The 18964-nt window shown below is 54.1% G+C and overlaps 3 protein-coding genes across 3 annotated transcripts; 1 reads left to right on the forward strand and 2 right to left on the reverse strand.

The window, feature by feature from the left end:
* Positions 1-1405: 1405 nt before the first annotated feature.
* On the reverse strand, positions 1406-10981 carry LOC135976670 (interferon-inducible GTPase 5-like). The gene is made up of 2 exons (XM_065573621.1): positions 10902-10981; positions 1406-4600 (listed from the first exon to the last, which is right to left on the reverse strand). Exon 2 carries the CDS (start codon positions 4594-4596, stop codon positions 3283-3285), a length of 1314 nt encoding a protein of 437 aa, XP_065429693.1. The 5' UTR covers positions 4597-4600; positions 10902-10981; the 3' UTR covers positions 1406-3282.
* Positions 7893-10037, reverse strand: LOC101941921 (interferon-inducible GTPase 5-like). Its single transcript, XM_008177521.4, has one exon. It carries the CDS (start codon positions 9899-9901, stop codon positions 8672-8674), a length of 1230 nt encoding a protein of 409 aa, XP_008175743.2. The 5' UTR covers positions 9902-10037; the 3' UTR covers positions 7893-8671.
* Positions 10982-15067: 4086 nt separating the features above from the next.
* On the forward strand, positions 15068-18080 carry LOC101937340 (interferon-inducible GTPase 5). The gene is given in 3 exon segments (XM_065573760.1): positions 15068-15207; positions 16679-17663; positions 17665-18080. Coding segments are annotated over 2 exon segments (1239 nt in total). The 5' UTR covers positions 15068-15207; positions 16679-16694; the 3' UTR covers positions 17935-18080.
* The last annotated feature ends 884 nt before the right edge of the window (positions 18081-18964 follow it).

Genomic DNA, 18964 nt, shown 5'->3' on the forward strand with positions numbered 1-18964 from the left:
TATCTACAAATGTACACAACACTTGGGGACACAATTGCACCAGCATCGCACAGTTACACACATCTACACACTGCCATCAGGACTATGGTGCACGAATGGATCTGTGGAACCCATTGCTGTGCACAATCGAACCAGCACCTGTTACCCCATCCCATACCAAATAGTTGAACTGGTGCGGACAGCACTGAATTTCATTGTGGATATTCAATGGACACACAACATGGACCAGAGTACAGAAAGATTGCAGGAGCAACTCACCGCGACCGCCAATAGTTGGACACACTTACAATACACACGTCAGGATGGCGTTGACAGAATTTTAACCCTGTCGAAGGAGGAGAAGCAGTGGTTTTGGTGGTGGTTGGGATGTTGGACTATACTACAGTGGTCAGGACTCTCGGTGTTGCTGTTAATTATCATGGCAACTGGTGTATTGTTAAGTATACTTGTGCTTCGTTGCATATGGAACAGTCAAGAGGGGCACAACCCTCTAAAGAACGGCCACTAATTATAACCTATAAGTAATGTAATAGGCCGTTCCCCCTAGTGTACTAGACAACTCAGACCCAACCTTCTCAGGCCCACTATAATGGGAAGTCTGGAACACTAATTGGAATAGGTGTGGTATGCTCGTACCAGAGAAGGTGCAGGGCATTGTACCACACCAGGGGCAGTGGGACAGATGGAGCATCGACACCTTCCACCTCGATGCCTGGCCCTATCAGGAAATGTGTCGCTGTATGTCCTATGCTTTCCCAGGGATACCCGGGCAGCAGGATCCCAAAAGAAAAGAAAGGGGTGGAGTGTTAGGATATAGATATTCAGGCCTGCCTGTACAGGCCTATACTTTAAGAACTTAGGTGTATTTTTAGCACTAGCTAGTGACAAGGGTATAAAACAAAGAATCAAATTCACAGTCCGTCTGTGTATGGGCCTTCTCTCACTAGGAGAGTCTGAGGCCTGGTTCTTAGGCTCAGGCCTTTGACCAAGCAGCAGGGGCAGCTATAAGCCGGGAAGTGAACGGTCACATCCTCACCTCCCAAACCAGCCACACTGACATAAGGGGCTATTGGGCTGTGTCAGGGCTGATTCCCCAGTCTGGCACTTTGAGTGCAGGAAGTGGGGCCCATAAGGATTCTAACAATACTGGCCACTCCGGGCTGGTATTCAGCTCCCAAGTTTGCAGCTCTTCTCTGACCTTGGATTGGTATTTGTGCCACCACCCAAGAGCAGAACCCTTTGAGAGCCCGAGAAGGGGCACTTGGGAATTCCTTCCTGTGGGTCCCCTCAATCCCTTTCACCTCCACTCCAGGGAAGAGCTGAGAAAGAAAAACAAAGGAAATCAGCTGTTGCCACCGGCCAAATAAACAATACGGGCACAGACCTCGTAGACACAAAAATCCAATTCTGTTCTTTAAAAAGGTAAATTTTATTAATAAAAAAAAAGAAAGAAAATACATCTGGGAACTCAGGTTATTGCTAGGTTTAAAAAAAACAACTACAAGGATTAAGCACCGAGGATAGCTTTCTTCAGGTTCATCTTAAGGGTTACAAGCAAAACAAAAGCACCTGGGGTTAGCAAAGAGGAATCCACAAGCCATTAAGAAATAAAAGGGCTAAACCTAATCTTGTCTTCCTAGACATTCCCTGATCCACTTACATAGCTGGGGTTTCAAATGAGCAGTTTCTAGGTATGAGACTGATGACTTTTTCTTACCTGGCCCAAGCTTCTTACAGCATCGCTCTGCCCCATCCGCCTCTCCCCGGACAACAACAACAGACAGACAAAAGGGGGGTCTTTTTTCAATTTTAAAAAGTTTGAGCCTTCCCATTGGCTCTTTTGGCCAGGGGCCCACTCCCTTCCTTTTATCTATGCAAGCAGTGAGACTTTTTAACCCTTTACAGGTAGAGCAAGTAGAGAACAGCTACTAAGAGGGATTTTATAGCTACTGGCTGGCTGGGTGTCCACAAAAGGGAGCTATCCCCTCTTCCCCCCTTTCATTTATCACAGGCTGTTAGGAAGACAATCCTGTCCTGATAGTGCCCATCACCACCAGATAAAGAAACACATCTTAAGATGGTTAAAGAAAACAGGGCTAGTCTTCACTAGCAATGTGGCTTGTGTAGTCGCGGCACCAGCGCTGGGAGAGAGCGCTCCCAGAACTGTAAAAAACCCACCCCCTGTAGCTCCCAGCATTGGGGCACTGTCTACACTGCCACGTTACAGGGCTGTAACTTGCTGCACTCGGGGGGGGGGGTGTTTTTTCACACCCCTGAGCGAGAAAGTTGCAACGCTGTAAAGTGGCAGTGTAGACAAGGCTTTAGTTGGATAGCATCCTGTCTGGCAAGAAATCACTTCTCAATGATTGTGGTTGTGAAACCCTCGTTTCTGTCTGTTTTATCTTTATGGCCCCCACTTTTCTATTCTTAATCTGTCTGGACCTGTAATCGTTTCTGTCTGCTGTATAAGGAGAGAGCAGGCAGAGCCCACCTGGAGACAGGACAGATCTAGATGTATGGTGCTGAGGGAAGCCAGGACTGTGGCCCTGAGAGTTTCCTGTGCTGAGTTCAAATGCTCAATAAACCTCCTGTTTTACACTGGCTGAGAGTCGCTCCGGGCTAGAGAACAGGGGGGCATTATTCCCTCTGGGTGTGGAGGCCTGAGGGGACCCACGGCAGAACCAGGTTTGCTGAAGGCTCAGAGAGGTGCGGTTCCTGGAGGCGCTGGAGTCCAGGGCTTTACCCCCGAGAGAGAGTGTGGACCCCCGAGTAGGGCTGTCACACTGAAGGGGGTTACTCCCAGGAACCGTACGAAGCCGAGAGAGCATGAGTCCTGTGCGTCTGTGACACACAGGAATACAACTTTAACAAAACAAACTAAAGAGCTTCTAGTTTGCTTTCGAACTGCTGTGCACAGCTGTACTGGGTTCTCAACCGAGCTTCCAGGGCACATCACTAAATTCCTGCATTCATAATTCACTTCATTATGTGGGAGCGTCTCTAAATTCTAATCTTCAACAAACATCTCTCTAAAACCCCAACCCAGATCAGGGCCCCATTATGCCGGGCGCTGCACAGACACAGAGGGAGACACAGTTTCTGCCCCCAATGAGCTTACAGTCTAAATAGACAAAGGATTATTCTCTCCATGTTATAGGCTGGGAAACTGAGGCACAGAGATGACTAGACGTGATGAAGGTCCCACAGGCAGGCTGTGGTGGAGGCAGGTCTCCTGAGTCACACTCCAACACTCTGACTGCAACGCCATCCTCCCCGGTGCCACTAAACAGACTTTTTCTCTGCCACCTCCAGAGCCTCGGTGAGCACCCGGTGGGCATCCTCAGCAACGCCTTCCAGAAAGGAATGCAGGGCGTTGTATGTAGCTCGGAATGAGAGCTCTGCAGCTAGGAGGGTTCCATAGACTGGTACGAGGCTTATGTACTTTTTAATATTTATAATGGAATCATCCATCAGCCCGCATCGGCTGAACAAGGAACCACCAAGAGGGAAGAGAACATCGACGAATGGACTTATTGTACCTGTAACCTTGCTCAGCAGCTCCAAAGCATCTTCTCTTGATATTTCCTTGGCCAACGGGGTCTTGATCACATCCTTCAACTGAGACACGGGTTTCCTGACCTGTTTGGAGAGTTTAATGAGGGATTCTTCATCCAAACCGAAGACTTTGCAGTACTCGGTCATGGATTCCACCAGGATGTCAACATCACATGAGACGGAGAGGTGGGGGATGGGAACAGCTGCGATGGCGCATGACTTCAGGGCTCGTTTCCAGATCTGCCTCTTCAGGGCTTCTTTTTTCATAACCAGGATTGGCCTTGAGATGTTGGGAAGCGCCAGGAGGAAAACGTGTCTCTTGTGAGAGTCCAGTTCGTTTGCCAGAGTTTCCTGCAGTTGAGGAAAATCATATTGGTCGAATTCACAACTGGCAATGAGGAAAACCTGTGGGGAATTTACCCCTTCTCTCCTCAGCCTATCCACACAGTAGTCTCGGATTGTCTGTAAGGTGGTCTCCTGATTGTAGTTTCTTTTTCTACTTTCATTTCTCAAGTCCTCATCTACTTTGGAGCGCACAAAGTAGAACTTCTTCCCCATCTTCTGGATCTCCTGGGCCAGGTCTGCATTACAGGATCTGATGCGCTTCGAAGTGACAATGATGAAGAAGTCATAGCGGGCAAAGCTGACCTGCTGAAGGTAGGTGTCAGGCCGGAAACTTGGAGTCCCAATCCCAGGCAGGTCCCACATCTTCACATTGGAGAGCATGGGATGCAGATAAGCGGTTGGCTCTGTTGTCATTTCTGTGATGCCAACCTCGGCTGCTCCTTTGTCATCGTCGGCTAAGCCCCGCATGGCGTTGACGAAGGACGATTTCCCAGATCCCGACTCCCCCGTGATGGCGATGTTGAGCTCAGTGTTTTTTGACAGCTCCAGGGCCTCGTGTGCTTTTTGAGCTGCTTCTGAAAGGTTCCCTGTTTCAAGGGCAGCCTTTAGCTCTTCAACATCCTCCTCGGACATACCAGGGAGTTTAACATCCCGATCTTGAAATAAACCAGACGAAGTTTCTCCAGTAGCATCCATCTCTCTGGGGGAAGGGAAGAGAAGAAAAAGATTGTAGTCATTGTCACAGTGCACCAGGCCCTCCGTGGCCCAGTGGGTCACACTGAGATTTAGAAGACGTTGGTTCTATTCCTCTTTCTACCCTTTGTCTAGTTAGGTCAAGGGCTATAACTCTTCCTCTACAGCATCTAGCGCAAGGCAACCTTAATCTATGTATGTGCCACTGTAATATACATAATTAATAACTATGGTTAGTAAATGGGAAGGGTCTGCAAAAAAAAGCATGAACCAAAATATTTTGATTTAGAAATCCTGTTGTGATGTCTCATGGGAGTTGTAGTTCAGGTGACTCATGCCCCCATTCACCATTATAGACCAGACTCCCTGGTTGGACTACATTTCCCATGATGCACCACACTTTCCCTTCTTGGAGAGAGAGAGAGGCAGAACATCACTGGAGCCTCTCAGCATAGTGCCTCATGGGGGATGTAGTTCAGCCGGGGATCCTCACTCATCGAGGAGAATGAGGACATGAGGGAAATGAACTACAACTTCTATGTGGCACCTTTAAGACTAACAGATGTATTGAAGCATAAGCTTTCGTGGGTGAATACCCACTTTTGTCAGACGCATGCCTATGAGGCAGTGCAGCTGCCCTTCCAAGACAAAATATTTTGGGTGGGTTTTTTGTAATTATGGATGTTTTTAAGAAAAGAAAATCTGACTCTTTCAAAACCAGATTGGATGACAAATTTTCAACCAATAATAGTTAATGATAAGCTGCAGTCAGTAGCAATGAGCGAGGAGTTTCAGCCTTCATCACACCCATAAGCCCACAGAGCTGGTGAGATAACATAGGCTGGAGCATTCTGGGATGCAGGCAGCACCCATGTCCTCATCTCAAACCCTGCTTATGTAACCCACACACATCCTGGGTGCGGTGCTCTGTCCTCTCTAGTGGCACTGAGACGACTTAGAGATAGATTAATGAGTCTGCTCTACAGTCTTAGCTAAGGGACATGTGGCTTTTAGCTCATGCACTAAGCTTCAGAGATTCTAGGTTCGATCCCACCCACCAACGACCGGGGTCTGTTGGTGTTACACTAAGTTCTTCTTAGTTTTATGATTCGCCCAGATTCACCTTTGGTGTAAAACTCTGCTGATCTCATTAAACTGATATTTTAAAGAATAAAATAATTATTAATAATGCTTACGATGTTTGAGTGCCCCATTAACTCCAATGGAGCTACAGTCCATTGACCCCAGCTGGGATCTGGCCCCATTGATTCCAATGGAGCCATGGCCCGTTCACAGCAGCTGGAGATTCTGACCCATAGATTTTCCCCGCCATCAGACTAGAATCCTCTGAGCTCCAGGCCTGTGCATTAATCACAAGACCATAGTGCCGACTTTCTAATGCGCTGGGGTGCTTGACCCCCAAGCTCTGCCCCAGCACCTCCCCCACTCCAACCCTTCCCCCAAGACCCCACCCCCGCCCTGCCTCTTCCGCCCCCGCTCCACTCCACCCCTCCCCACCTCTTCCCACCCCATTCTGCCCCCTCCCCGAAGTGCACCACACCCTCACGCCTTCCCTCTCCCCCTCAGCGCCTCCTGCATGCCACGGAGCAACTGATCGCGGCGGGCGGGAGGCACTGGGAGGGAGGGGGGAGGCACTGATACAAGTGATTAATCCTCATAACTTTTTCCAGTGGGTGAGAGACTCTGGTCGCTGGTCTCCAGCTCCCTTGAGAGTCTCTGTCTGGGGACTATTGAACTGCTGAGACTGCTGCACTCACTTTTTCTCTTCCGCCTCCAATGCCTTGATCAGGACCCTTTGGGCATCTTCAGCCGCGTTATCCAGAAAGCGCTGCAGGACGGTGCATGTGACCAAAAAAGTCATCTGTGCCTCCACCAAACCACCGACCAACGGTATCGCACTGAGGATACCCCTGGTTCTCGTCATGCAATCAGCTCTAGCCTTGGCCAGCAGATTCAAAGTAAAATGACTAGATATTTCTTTGCCTAGCGGAGACCTTACCACAGCTCTCAAGTCCATGACAGGCTTCCCAAGCTGCTGGGCAAAGTTAACCGGGGAGTCGTCATCCAAGCCAAAGCTCTTGCAGTAACTTGACATGCAGTCTATCAACTGGGGAACGCCACAATCAATGGAGGGACCTGGATTAAAAACAGCAGAGACGGTGCGGGCTTGTACCCTGACCTGCCCCTGCAGGGCTTTCATCTTCCTTTCGAAGATGAGTCTGAAAATGCCGGGTACGGCAAGAAGCAAAACACGTCTCTTGTGAGCATCGACTTCATCTGCCAGAGCTTCTTGCAGTCAGGGAGCATCGTACTGGTCGAATTCCCACCTGGAGATGAGGAAAGCCTGTCGGGATCTCACCCCTTGTCTCTGCGGCGACTCGATGCAGTCACTTCGGATTCTCTGCAGGGCACCCTCCTGGCTGAAGTTCTTTTTCCTTCTCTCGTTACACAAGTCCATGTCCACCTTGGAGTGCACAAAGCAGAACTTTTTCCCCATCCTCTAGATCTTCTGGGTCAGGACAGCATGGGTGTATTTGAATCGCTCTGCAGCGATGATGATGAAGCAATCATAGTGGGAAAAGTTGACCTGCTGGAGGTATGTGTCAAGCCAGAATCTCGGTGTCCCAATTCCTGGTAGGTCACACAGCCTCACATGGGGTGTTTGGGAAGAGAATAAGCAGTTGGCGCCATTGTCATTTCAAAGACACAAACCTTAGCTGCACCTTCATCATCATCTTCCAAACCCCGGATGCCATTGATGAAGGATGACTTCCCAGTGCCCATCTCCCCCATGATGGCGATGTCAAGCTTGGCATTTTTCAATAGCTCCAGGGATTTCTGCACTTTGGAAGCTGCTGCTGAAAGGTTTCCTCTATCGATGGCAACCTGAAACTCTTCTAGATCCTCCTTGGACATAGCAGGGAGCTTAAAATCCAAATCCCGTGATCTACCAGCCAGAGCACCATTTGGTAACTCCATCTTTCTGGGGAAAAGGAGAAATACACCAGCCAATATTGACAGAAAGGGAGAATTGGAGCAGGGGAGGACACAAATGAGAATTGTAAAGGTTCTTCAAATGTTCCTGCCTCTTTGTAAGGCTGGTAAGATAGCAGCTGGAGCTTACAGATGAAATGGATCAAGAACAACCTTTACTCAACAACACTTCAGATGAACAGGAGAGAGGAGAGGTGGAAAACGAGACGACTCAGAGCTCTGTGGTGGAGATCTCTGCTTGTGAAGAAATAGAGGTTTGCATTAGAGCTGGGAGAAAATTTTTTTTTTGCCAGTGTTCTTTTGATCAAAACAGAAATATCCATTTTCAAATATTTTTCAAGCTTTTGTCAAAACAAACAAAAAAACCACTGGAAAAAGTCAGATGTTGACGAAATCCTGAACATTTTTTATGCAGAATTTTGACCAAAACCAACACAACCCCCCCCCCCACACACACACACAGTTTCATGGAGGGAAAAAACCCTACATTCCCCAAACAGCTCTTGCTTTTCTTATTGTTGATTCCCAGACCTGAAAGCCAGAAGGAACCATTGGAACATCAGGCTGACCACCCGTATAACACCGGCCAGAGACGTTCACCAAGTTACTTCTGTACTGAGCCCACAGTTCACCTAGAGTGTATCTTTTAGGAAGATGCTTTATTTTGATTTAAAGACTCCAAATGATCGAAAATCCACCAGATCCTTGTGCATCACCTTTTAAACAAGAAAAATGAATATCTGCTCAGCAAATTCTCTCTCTTGGAAGAGATTTTTTCCAAGTGTGTTTTTTCCACAGTCTAATTTGAATGATCCCAATTTCAATCACCAACATTCCTGCCCTTTCCTCTCCCTGATATAATAATGTCAATTTCCCCACAGGAAATCTGGAAATGAAAATGTTTGTGTTGATTTAAAATTCCACTTCAGACTCAAATTAATGGTGATTCAAAACAAAAATGCTCTGTGTGAATTGGTTCCAAACTTTCAACATTTTCCAACCAAAAAATTTTGAACACTTTGCATTCAAAATCTCTGTTTCTCAATTTTGACACGTTCCCATCTTACTCCAGAGCTTTCTTGCGAACCCTACATGCATCCTCAGCCACCTTCTCCAGGAAGTTTGACAGAATGGAGTAGGACGTAGCAAAGGACAATCCGGCTGCAGCCAGGGTGCTAAGCACTGGGACGAGGTCAAAGCATCGTTCGACTGAGCGGATGAGGCCACACCCAACCTGGACAATCTTCTTCTTTAATACATCTTGGGTGAGAACTTCCCCTTGTGGTGAGACGATAACAGCCTTGAGCTCTGAGACAGGCTTCCCAGCCTGCCTGGCCAGTTTAGCTAAGGAGTCATCGTCAAGGTTGAATTGTTTGTAGAAAGCGATCATGGATACCAACAGGAGGCCAACATCACAGGCGAGAGAGACGCCTCCCATGGGAAGGACATTGATAAAAGCCGACACCAGGGATATTTTCCATAAGTGCCCACGCAGAGCAGATTTCTTCTTCTCTATGATTTCCGGAGAGAAGTTGGGCAGGCTGAGCAGGAACACAAGTCTCTGTAGACGGGGGAGGTCCTTCTCCAGAGTCTCCTCCAGCAAGGGAAAATCATACTGGTCTAAGTCCCAGTTGGAGAGAAGAAAGACCTGGGGGTCGATTGCTCCTTGGTCTCTCAGGCATTTCCTGGCGTTCTCCCTGATCCTCTGGAGAACATTCTCTTCGACATGGGCTTGAGGATGAGCCCTTCTTGCGTTGGCCAAGTCTTCATCCACTTTGCAGCGCACAAAATAGAACTTCTTCTCCATCCTCTGGATCTCCCGGGCCAGGTCGGCGTGGCTAGATCGGAACCGCTCCGAAGCAACAATGACAAAGAAGTCATAGTGTCTGAAATTCACCTGCTGGAGGTATCTCTCTGGTCGAAAATCCATCGCCCCGATCCCCGGCAGGTCCCACAGGATCACATTCAGGTAGCTTGGATGGGGATAAGCCATCGCCTCTGTCGTTGTTTCTATCACCCCTGTCTGAGCCGCGCCTTGATCTTCAGCACCCAAACCGCGGAGGGCATTGATGAAGGAGGATTTTCCAGAGCCCGTCTCCCCCGTGACAGCAATGTTGAGCTTGGTGTTTTCCAGCGACTCCAGATCCTCCTGAGCTTTGGAGGCTGCCTCTTCCTGGCCTCCATCCTTGAAAAGCTCCACGAATTTCTCATACACCTGTAGTGCTGCATTGAAAAACCCCTTAGGGTCTGACTCAATGTCAATGCCCTTCGTCAGAGCTGAGAGAGCCTCCATCTGCCGCAGAGAAGGAAATGGAGATCGCCGTTACTCTGAGTTGGTTTACAAACAGGTGACTTAAAACGGTCACCTCAAGTAGAAACTCAAGGCTGGATTAAGGCCTAGGTATCGTAAATGTAAATTCCTGCGTCCATCAGCTGATAGCTGAGATTCTGCTGCAATCAGTTACTAAAGAAGAGAGAGTCATTTCCTAACCCTAGTGACTGGTGAGAAAAACTCAGAAATATGATTACATTTAGGTACATTTGAGCTAATGCAGGGCTGCTGCCTGAATCTGCAGAGAGCCTGAACCCATCACTTTGAGGGGGTAGCTGTTCAATGCATCTGACTGGGGTGTTAACTCCCTGCCTACCCCACCCCACCCCACCCCAGCAGGGGACTCTGTGTGGGGTAGAAGGGGAGGAGCAAAGCAGACCTGCCTCTGCCATCACCACCCCAGCACAGACACCTGGGCTGATGAGGGTAAGTTCTAGGGGATCCCACTGCTCACACCAATGCCTCTGTGCCTGGGGGGAAAGGGAATGGGGATCCCATGCCACTGCAAATCCAAGTGTGTGCGTGCGTGTGTGTGTGGGCGGGGAGGTTGGAAGGGCTACTGTCCCTAATTATCATAACTGATCAGTTCCGGATTGCCATATCCTGAGCCCCAGTCAGAACTGGGGCCCTGTCACACGCGACGCAGCCCAGACATACCCCACCCTGGTGAGCTCATGGGCTAGTCAACCCTCTCCGCTCCTGCCCATTCCCCGTGTGGTTCAAACTTCCCCTGGGAGCAAGGCGCCCACCTGCCTTTTGCTAATCTCCCCCCGGCTAAGGAGTAGGGCCCTGGGAAAGTGCCCAGTGAAACCCAGCCCAGGGCCAGACCCCACCAGGCCTCAGGAGCGCTGTGAGCTCGTAAACATACCCAGCTGTTAATGCAACCACGGCCAGCGATCGGCAGCAGCTCCGGGAACTGGGAGGGGGCAATTTAACCCCCTACCTGGGCAGAAACTCTTACCGGCCACCCGAGCGAGCAGCACGTTCCCCGCGAAGCACAAGAGACTCCCCGATGCAGGGCCCTGGCTGCTTCCCTCTTTGGAGTCTAATGGAAAGCAAAAGCTACAGAGAAAAGCAGCCCTGTGAAATTTGCAACCGCACCCTTTCCTGGCAGATCAGCTGCAGCCAGCTCTGAGTTCCTGCAGATACCAGAGAGCGGGACTGGACAGACGGACACGGGGATTGGAGGCTGGAACCCCAGAAATGTCAGGATTGCCTGAACAAAGAAGGAAAACACTGAATTTGGAACAGAGACTCATTTAATTCACTTTCAGTCAAGTAGCCAAATTTAGTTGTGGTGCAAAACTGCTCATTAAAGCACTACTCAGGGGCTGTCGTTTGATAGAAAGAAAACCAATCTCCCTCGTCCCCCCCACCCCCCCGCACGCATCCACACCCACACCGAAAAGTTGTCCAGGCACCTGAAACAGCAAAACAGGGGAAATGATGGATAGAGAAATGGAAGAAAAGAGAGAGAGATGGGTGTGTATGGAGGCTGGATAGATAGATAGAGGGGGTGTCTGGGGATAGATAGATAGATAGATAGATAGATAGATAGATAGATAGATAGATAGATAGATAGATAGATGGGGTGTGTGGGGATAGACAGAGTGAGTGAGTGTGTGCATGGGTATGGACAGATGCAATGCTCTGTCTCACGTTTCTCTAAAACACGCCCAGACGTTCCCCACTTGTTAGGAGAGCTGTTATCTGGGGCTATGACCCAGCTGGCTCCTGGCAGTCCTGGGAGGGGCGTCCAAGGCTGGGCTTTCCCCAAACGGTCCGAATGTTGGACGCCTCCATCTCTGAGAATTTAACCCATGGTTCACTGGGCTAGTTTGTGGCAGAACTGAGAAGCAGCAACTCCCACGGATCTCAGTGTGCTCCGCACACCCATAAACCAGAACCCAAGGGTCTGCAGCCGGGCATAGGCATGCAAACATCTGGGACATTTCAGGCTGAGGGGGCTCAGTCGGGGGCACTCTCCCCTTGGCAGTCAGAGCTGGCCCCAAAGCCCCAGCCTGGCGCTAGGGGGTGCTGTGCCGCAGGGAGTGGGATGGCTCCATCGCTGTCCAGGTCCCTCCCAGGTGCGGGCCCCGCCCGGGAGCAGATCCCCAGGGGCTGCGAGACCTGCGGCTCCCGAGGCCTTTGTGCAGCGCCTCTGTCCTGCTGGCCCAGCGCTGGCCCCAGATCCAGCTGGAGAAAGTCCCCCCGGGCTGGGTACACAGTCAGTCCCTGGCGCAGGCCCAGCTGGGGAAGGACCCGCTGCTCAGCCCGGGCTCCCAGCTCCCCCTGGAGGCTACAGAGCTCCACCCCTGTGTCTCTGTTTGTTGTTTTTCCTGTTTCTTCCTTCCTGCCAGTAGTCCCCCCTCCAGGCCCCCCGCTGCTCCCTCCGGCTCCTTCAGCACCGACCTGAGCCGGGGTTCCCGGCCGTGGCCGATGCTACCGCAGCAGCAGCGTTGGCCCCCGGGCCCTTATAAATTGCCCAGGCCCCTGGGCAATTGCCCCCTTTGCCCCTCCTCCCCCGTCAGCGGGCCTGGACAGATGGGGGATGAATGTACGGATGGTTAAGTAAGGTGGCCACATAACAGTGTTTAGCCCACTGGTCATCTTCAGTCCATGAATTGTGCTTTTCTGGGCCGATGGGTGAACATCCTCCCTGCAAAAAGACAAAAAGTGGGGGAATGTCGTAGGAAGAGAGCCTGAGACATCAGCCCGTGTATCAGAGGCCTGGGCTAAAGTAGTGAAAACTTTGCTGATATAAAGCAAAGTTAAGCTATGAGCAAGAGGCAGGCCCTGCTCACGGGGGTAATCCTGCAGAAACACACATTCCTAAGTAGTGCCGGCGTAAGAACAGGGACGCAAGCACATTCCGGAAAGGTGATACCCGAACACCTCGATACCAAACACATCCCCCAAAGAGAACAGGAACACGCTGACCCAGCCGAAAGATAAGATCAGGATGACAGGGCAATGAATAGAGATGTTTTGATCAAACCAACATGTACAAGGTAATGGGTGGCACCCAAATACATCAGAAGGCGGCACCCAAATACGTCAGGAGTGATGCGTAACTTGTTTGTATGGGTGAATAAAGACACAGAGGGAGAGTCTTTGGCAGGCCTAGGAGATAATGGAAAGTCCCGACATTAACTTAGCTAGTTCATTGCAAGGGGCATACCTGTGTTACCAGGGCCTTAGCACCGTGCTTCGCTGACAATAAACCTGACCGAGTGCCTTCGCTACGAACCGAGTCTGTGGATTTATTGGGCCGTTCCCTCGAGGGCTGCTGAGCCGGCCGCCTGCGCAGAGCTGGGAGATCTGAATCAAAGCAGGACGGGGACCCCACGCAGGGAGAACACACGCACGCAGCCGAACATCTGACGACAGTGAGTATAGAGCATGAGGGGCAGTCTTGCTGGAGGGACCACACTGCACGTGGCCAGGAAAAATTCCCTGCTGTCGCCAATGTCCTCCTGCCGTAGCCACGTGGCGTTGAGGTGCTTCCCCTTTGCCTCTGGGCTTTCCGACGGCCTTGGCCCCCTTCACTGGGGAAACCGGGCCCTCCCGCTACACCGGAACCTGCCCCCACCAGCCGCTCCTGCCTGTCGTTTCCTGGGCTCGTCCAACCCGGCCTCGCTCACGGTTGGCTAGATGGCAAGTGTGAAAAATCAGCACGGGGTGGGGGTAATAGATGCCTATATAAGAAAAAGCCCCCAAAATCGGGACTGTCCCTATAAAATTGGGACATCTGGTCACCCTACGCTTGGCTCTTCTAAGCCCCTTCAGCTCCCTTGGGCTGTTCCTCCACAGGCAGGCCCCCTGGCCATCCAAACCCAGCCCTTCTCTCTGGGCCTGCTCCAGTCCAGTGGCTTGTCTACCCTCCCCGGCTGCTTGCCAGCCTCCTCCAGCCAGTCTAGGGCCCAGGGCTTCTCCTTCCCCGTGGGCTCCTGCTAGTCCCAGGGAGCGACTGCAGACTCCTTCCCCTCAGCCCCCTTCTGCTGCCCACGTCCCTTCTTTATACTCACCCGCCTGCTCCAGCCCCTGGCTCTGCCGGTGCAGCCTGGCGCCATCTCAGGCCCACACGAAGCCGTTCGGGGCCTGGGTGGGGCACACACCCCACCACACTGCGACACGCGATACAATGAACGTAAGGGAACACGCAACACGGCCGACACCACACACAGGATAGATTCAGGCGCCGCAGAAATCGATTTGTTTATATACAATTTCGATGGATAATATCGCTCCGTATTTTTAAGTTATTTTATTTTTACCCATTTATATGTTCACAGTTGTGCGGCCAAATTATGTGTGTGACACATTCCCCCCCCCCGCCCCATTTTTATCTATTTTAAATATTCGCGGTAGCAGGAAATTCGGGGGAGGGGAGAGGCAATAATCCTTGCAAGACGAGTGCTATAGTTTATGTTGGAGGCTCCCACGGGACGGAGAACGCAGCCTGCCGGCGTAGGTGGGTTTTCTGGGTTATAAACGCTGTCGCTCTGTGAATCCCGCCGCGTCCAGTGACTGTGAATGAACAGTGCCGCACCTCCCGGTGTTGAGCACGAGTGGGTGGCACGAGGGGTCTCACGCACGCACAGCTGCACTGGTTTTTCTGAGCAAGCCGCAGGCTGGATTGTTGAGTGACCAGGGCCCAGCGGGGAGGGGATGATATCTGCTGTGTGTAGGGCGACCAGACAGCAAGTGAAAAATCAGGACAGGGGGTGGGGGGGTAATAGCCTATATAAGAAAAAGCCCCCAAAATCGGGACATCTGGTCACCCTAGCTGTGTGCAGCGAACAGAGCTGGGCTTGGCCTTGCTGGAGGAGGAGATGAGCCGTGTGGGTCCCTGCCGGGGTGAGCTGCCCGGTGGCACAAGGTTAAACACGCCGGCAGCTGGTAAATGAGCGGCGGGCTGGGCTCAGACAGGGCAGGGGGCGGAGGTTGTGGGGATTTGCTCTAGGAGGGGCACAGGGACAAACACAGCCGAGTTAATGCCTTCCAGCAGGGGTGGGTGTGCGCAATCACACACACACACACACACACACACACAGAGCAGGGCTCCTTCCGTCCAGCAGGGGGCAGCAACGACACACACACACACACACACACACACATACAGAGCAGGGCTCCTTCCGTCCAGCAGGGGGCAGCAACGACACACACACACACACACACACACACAGAGGAAACGAAAGTGAAACTCTCCAGCCGGCGGGTCGCCCCCAGCGTGGGACAAGGACGGATCTGTCCCCACTCGGGAGGTAACCCCGGGACGGGGGGCAGAGGCGGGCAGACGGACAGACGGGGAAAGGGGGCAGAGGCGGGCAGACAGTCGGGGGAGGAAGCAGGGACGGGGCGGACGGGAAGCTGCCGGAGGGGGCGAGGGAAGGAGCCGGGGCCGGTGGGGCAGCCGGAGAGCCGCGGGTGTGGACTCGGGGGGCAGAGGGAGAAGAATGGGGGGAAGCAGGGGGCAAAAGGGTCGGAATGGGGGACAGAGGGAGGGGGAGCCGGGGGTAGACTCGGGGGGCAGACAAAGGAGGAGCTGGGGGGGAAGACGGAGGGGGGAGCCGGGGGTGGAATCGGGGAGGAGCTGGGGGGCAGACGGAGGGCAGCCGGGGGGCAGAGGGAGAAGAATGGGGGAAGCAGGGGGTAAAGGGGTCGGAAGGGGGAGCAGACGGAGGGGGGAGCCGGGGGTGGAATCGGGGGGCAGACAAAGGAGGAGCTGGGGGGGAAGACGGAGGGGGGAGCCGGGGGTGGAATCGGGGAGGAGCTGGGGGGCAGACGGAGGGCAGCCGGGGGGCAGAGGGAGAAGAATGGGGGAAGCAGGGGGTAAAGGGGTCGGAAGGGGGAGCAGACGGAGGGGGGAGCCGGGGGTGGAATCGGGGGGCAGACAAAGGAGGAGCTGGGGGGCAGACGGAGGGGGGAGCCGGGGGTGGAATCGGGGAGGAGCTGGGGGGCAGACGGAGGGCAGCCGGGGGGCAGAGGGAGAAGAATGGGGGAAGCAGGGGGTAAAGGGGTCGGAAGGGGGAGCAGACGGAGGGGGGAGCCGGGGGTGGAATCGGGGGGCAGACAAAGGAGGAGCTGGGGGGCAGACGGAGGGGGGAGCCGGGGGTGGAATCGGGGAGGAGCTGGGAGGGCAGCCGGGGGGCAGAGGGAGAAGAATGGGGGAAGCAGAGGGCAAAGGGGTCGGAAGGGGGAGCCGGGGGTGGAATCAGGGGGGCAGAAGAGGAGCCGGGGGGCAAACAGAGATGGAGACAGACTGAATCAGAGCAGGGCGGGGACCCCCCCATCTATCCTTCCACCATCCCAAATGGGGCTGTGCCCCGGGGGGACCCAGGCAGTGCCCCACGGGGCCGGAGAGCGACCAACCCAGACTGGCCGGGGGGTGCAAACTGGGAACCCTCCCCCCTTTCTGCCTAAACCCCCAGGGATGGGGGCCACGTTCAGGAGATGTGTGGCGAAGGTGCGGGTGGGGACAGGTGAAGAGCGCAGCCCAGCAGTGCCCTGGCCTGGGTTCCTGGCTTTTGCCCACCCCCACCCCCCAGTGGCCAGCCAGTCCCCTGTCCTGGGCTGGAATAGGGCCAGCAGCCCCCATGCCCTATTCCCTGCCCCCAAGCCAGCCAGTCCGCGTGCTGGGGCTGGATAGGAGCCAGCGTCATCTAGAGGGGAAAGGCCCCGTTGTTCTGTTTCCCTACATTAACCCCCACTTCTGCATCTCTCTGCCCCCCCAAGCGCTCTCCCAAGCCCCATGGCTGATCAGACCCCCCCGGAGAGCGACCAGCGTTCCGCCGACTTCACGGAGGAGTATGACATCATCACCGACGAGGACATCGCGGAGCTCCGAGACGCCCTGGAAGGGGGACGGCTGGACGAAGCCGCCTCGAAGATCCTGGAGAGCCTGGAGGACTTGGAGAACGCCCAGCTGGACATTGCCGTGACCGGGGAGTCTGGCTCCGGCAAATCCTCCTTCGTCAACGCCATCCGTGGCCTGCAGGATGATGACGAGGGAGCGGCCGCCACGGGGGTGGTGGAGACCACCCTGGAGCCGACCCCGTACCCCCACCCCAAGCACCCCAACGTGACGATGTGGGACCTGCCGGGCATCGGCACCTCCGAGTTCCAGTCCCACGCCTACCTAGAGCGGGTGGGCATCCCCCGCTATGATTTCTTCATCCTCATCGCCTCCGAGCGCTTCCGAGCCAACCACGCCCAGCTGGCCCGGGAGATCCAGAAGATGGGCAAGCGCTTCTACCTCGTGCGCTCCAAGGTGGACGCCGACCTGGACGCGGCCAGAAGGCGGCGGCCGGCAAGCTACAGCGAGCAGGGGGTCCTGACGCAGATCCGGGACGACTGCTGCCGGCGGCTCCTGGCCGAAGGGGTGGCTTCCCCGACTGTCTTCCTCCTCTCCAGCTGGGAGCTGGGCAGCTACGACTTCCTGGCGCTGGAGGAGACCTTGGAGAAGGAGCTGCCTGCCCACAAGAGGCACGCGTTCCTCCTGGCTTTGCCCAACCTTTCGCGGAGCATCCTGCAGAGGAAGAAGGAAGCCCTGCAGAGGCAGATCTGGAAACTGGCTGCCATCTCCTGCGGAGTGGCCGCTGTCCCCATCCCGGGGCTCTCGGTGGTCTGCGACGTGACCATCCTGGTCAAAACCCTCTCCGCGTACCGCCAGACCTTCGGCTTGGACGACGAGTCGCTCTGCAAGCTGGCCGAGAAGGTGGGGCAAACCCGTGGAGGACATCAAGGAGGCCATCAAGTCGCCTCTGGTCAAGGAGATCTCCAGGGACCTGGTGCTGAAGTTGCTGACCAAAGCCGGAGGGGGAGCGCTGATGTTCATAGAGTACCTGGCCAGCACGGTGCCAGTGTTCGGGTCCATGGCGGCCGGGGGGATCTCCTTCGGAACCACCTATTACATGCTCCGCAGCTTCCTCGACGAAGTCGCCAGGGACGCCCACAATGTCCTCATCAAGGCCTTTGAGACAGATGTTTGAAGAGGGACCAGGGAGCCCCATGGTCGGGGCGAGGGGGGGGGGGGATCTTGACCGTGGCATGGAGCTCAGTCCACTGGCCATGGCAGAAATCCCCACGCGGGAGAGATTTCGGAGTTGGATCCTCAGCGAGAGTAAACCGGTGTTGGGCTGATGGACACCGGCTGGGGAGTCAGCGGGTATCAGAGCAACATGCGACTCGCTGGCCTCCACAGGCTCTCCAGACTTGTCCCCAGGGGCACCTGGTCCGTGCCAGCTGTGCGGTCTCCTCCCGCGGAGGGGGAAAGCAAACCAGGGGGTAACGGGAGGCCATGGGCTGTGGTGCTATTTTGGGGCCCTGCAGGGGGCGCCTTGCGGCTCCCAATGGAGGATTGTGGGAGCTCAGCGCCCCTGGTCTGGGATCAACCTTGCTTTGGTGCAATCAGGGTACGGTTCAGCAAAACGAGAGATTGTTTTGCAGGTGATTGATTAAAAAACAAACAAACTTATTTGTGATGGTGGGGTAGAAAATGGGAGTCAGGTTCTATCCCTGGCTCTGGGAGGGCAGTGGGGTCTAATGGTTACAGCAGGGGCAGGCGGGGGGGGGGGGGGGGGAGGAAGAAGCCAGGATTCCTGTGTTCCATCCCTGGCTCTGGGAGGGGAGTGGGGTCTAATGGTTACAGCAGGGGCAGGCGGGGGGGGGGGGGGGGAGGAAGAAGCCAGGATTCCTGTGTTCCATCCCTGGCTCTGGGAGGGGAGTGGGGTCTAGTGGTTACAGTGGGGGCAGGGGGAGAAGCCAGGACTCCAGTGGTTAGAGAAGGGAGGGGACTGGAAACCAGGACTCCTGGATTCCATCCCTGGCTTTGAGAGGGAACACAGTGCTGACTTCACAATCTTTCCACAAAGGCCTAACTTGAGCCCCCACTCAACCCACTACCAGCGCAGCCGGGCCCGTTGGTCTGAGACGTCGCAGGTGCCCGACGCCGGGCAGACGGGCCTGTTGGTCTGGTGCTTTGCGGGTGCGATACCAGGTGGATGGGCCCGTTGGTCGGAT

The sequence above is a fragment of the Chrysemys picta genome, chromosome 20 (genome assembly GCF_011386835.1).
Source record: "Chrysemys picta bellii isolate R12L10 chromosome 20, ASM1138683v2, whole genome shotgun sequence".
NCBI classification, from domain to species: Eukaryota; Metazoa; Chordata; order Testudines; family Emydidae; genus Chrysemys; species Chrysemys picta.

Excerpts from the sequence above, each read along its gene's own strand:
- LOC135976670 (XM_065573621.1), bottom strand. The coding sequence starts at position 4,596 with ATGGATGCTACTGGAGAAACTTCGTCTGGTTTATTTCAAGATCGGGAT.
- LOC101941921 (XM_008177521.4), bottom strand. The coding sequence starts at position 9,901 with ATGGAGGCTCTCTCAGCTCTGACGAAGGGCATTGACATTGAGTCAGAC.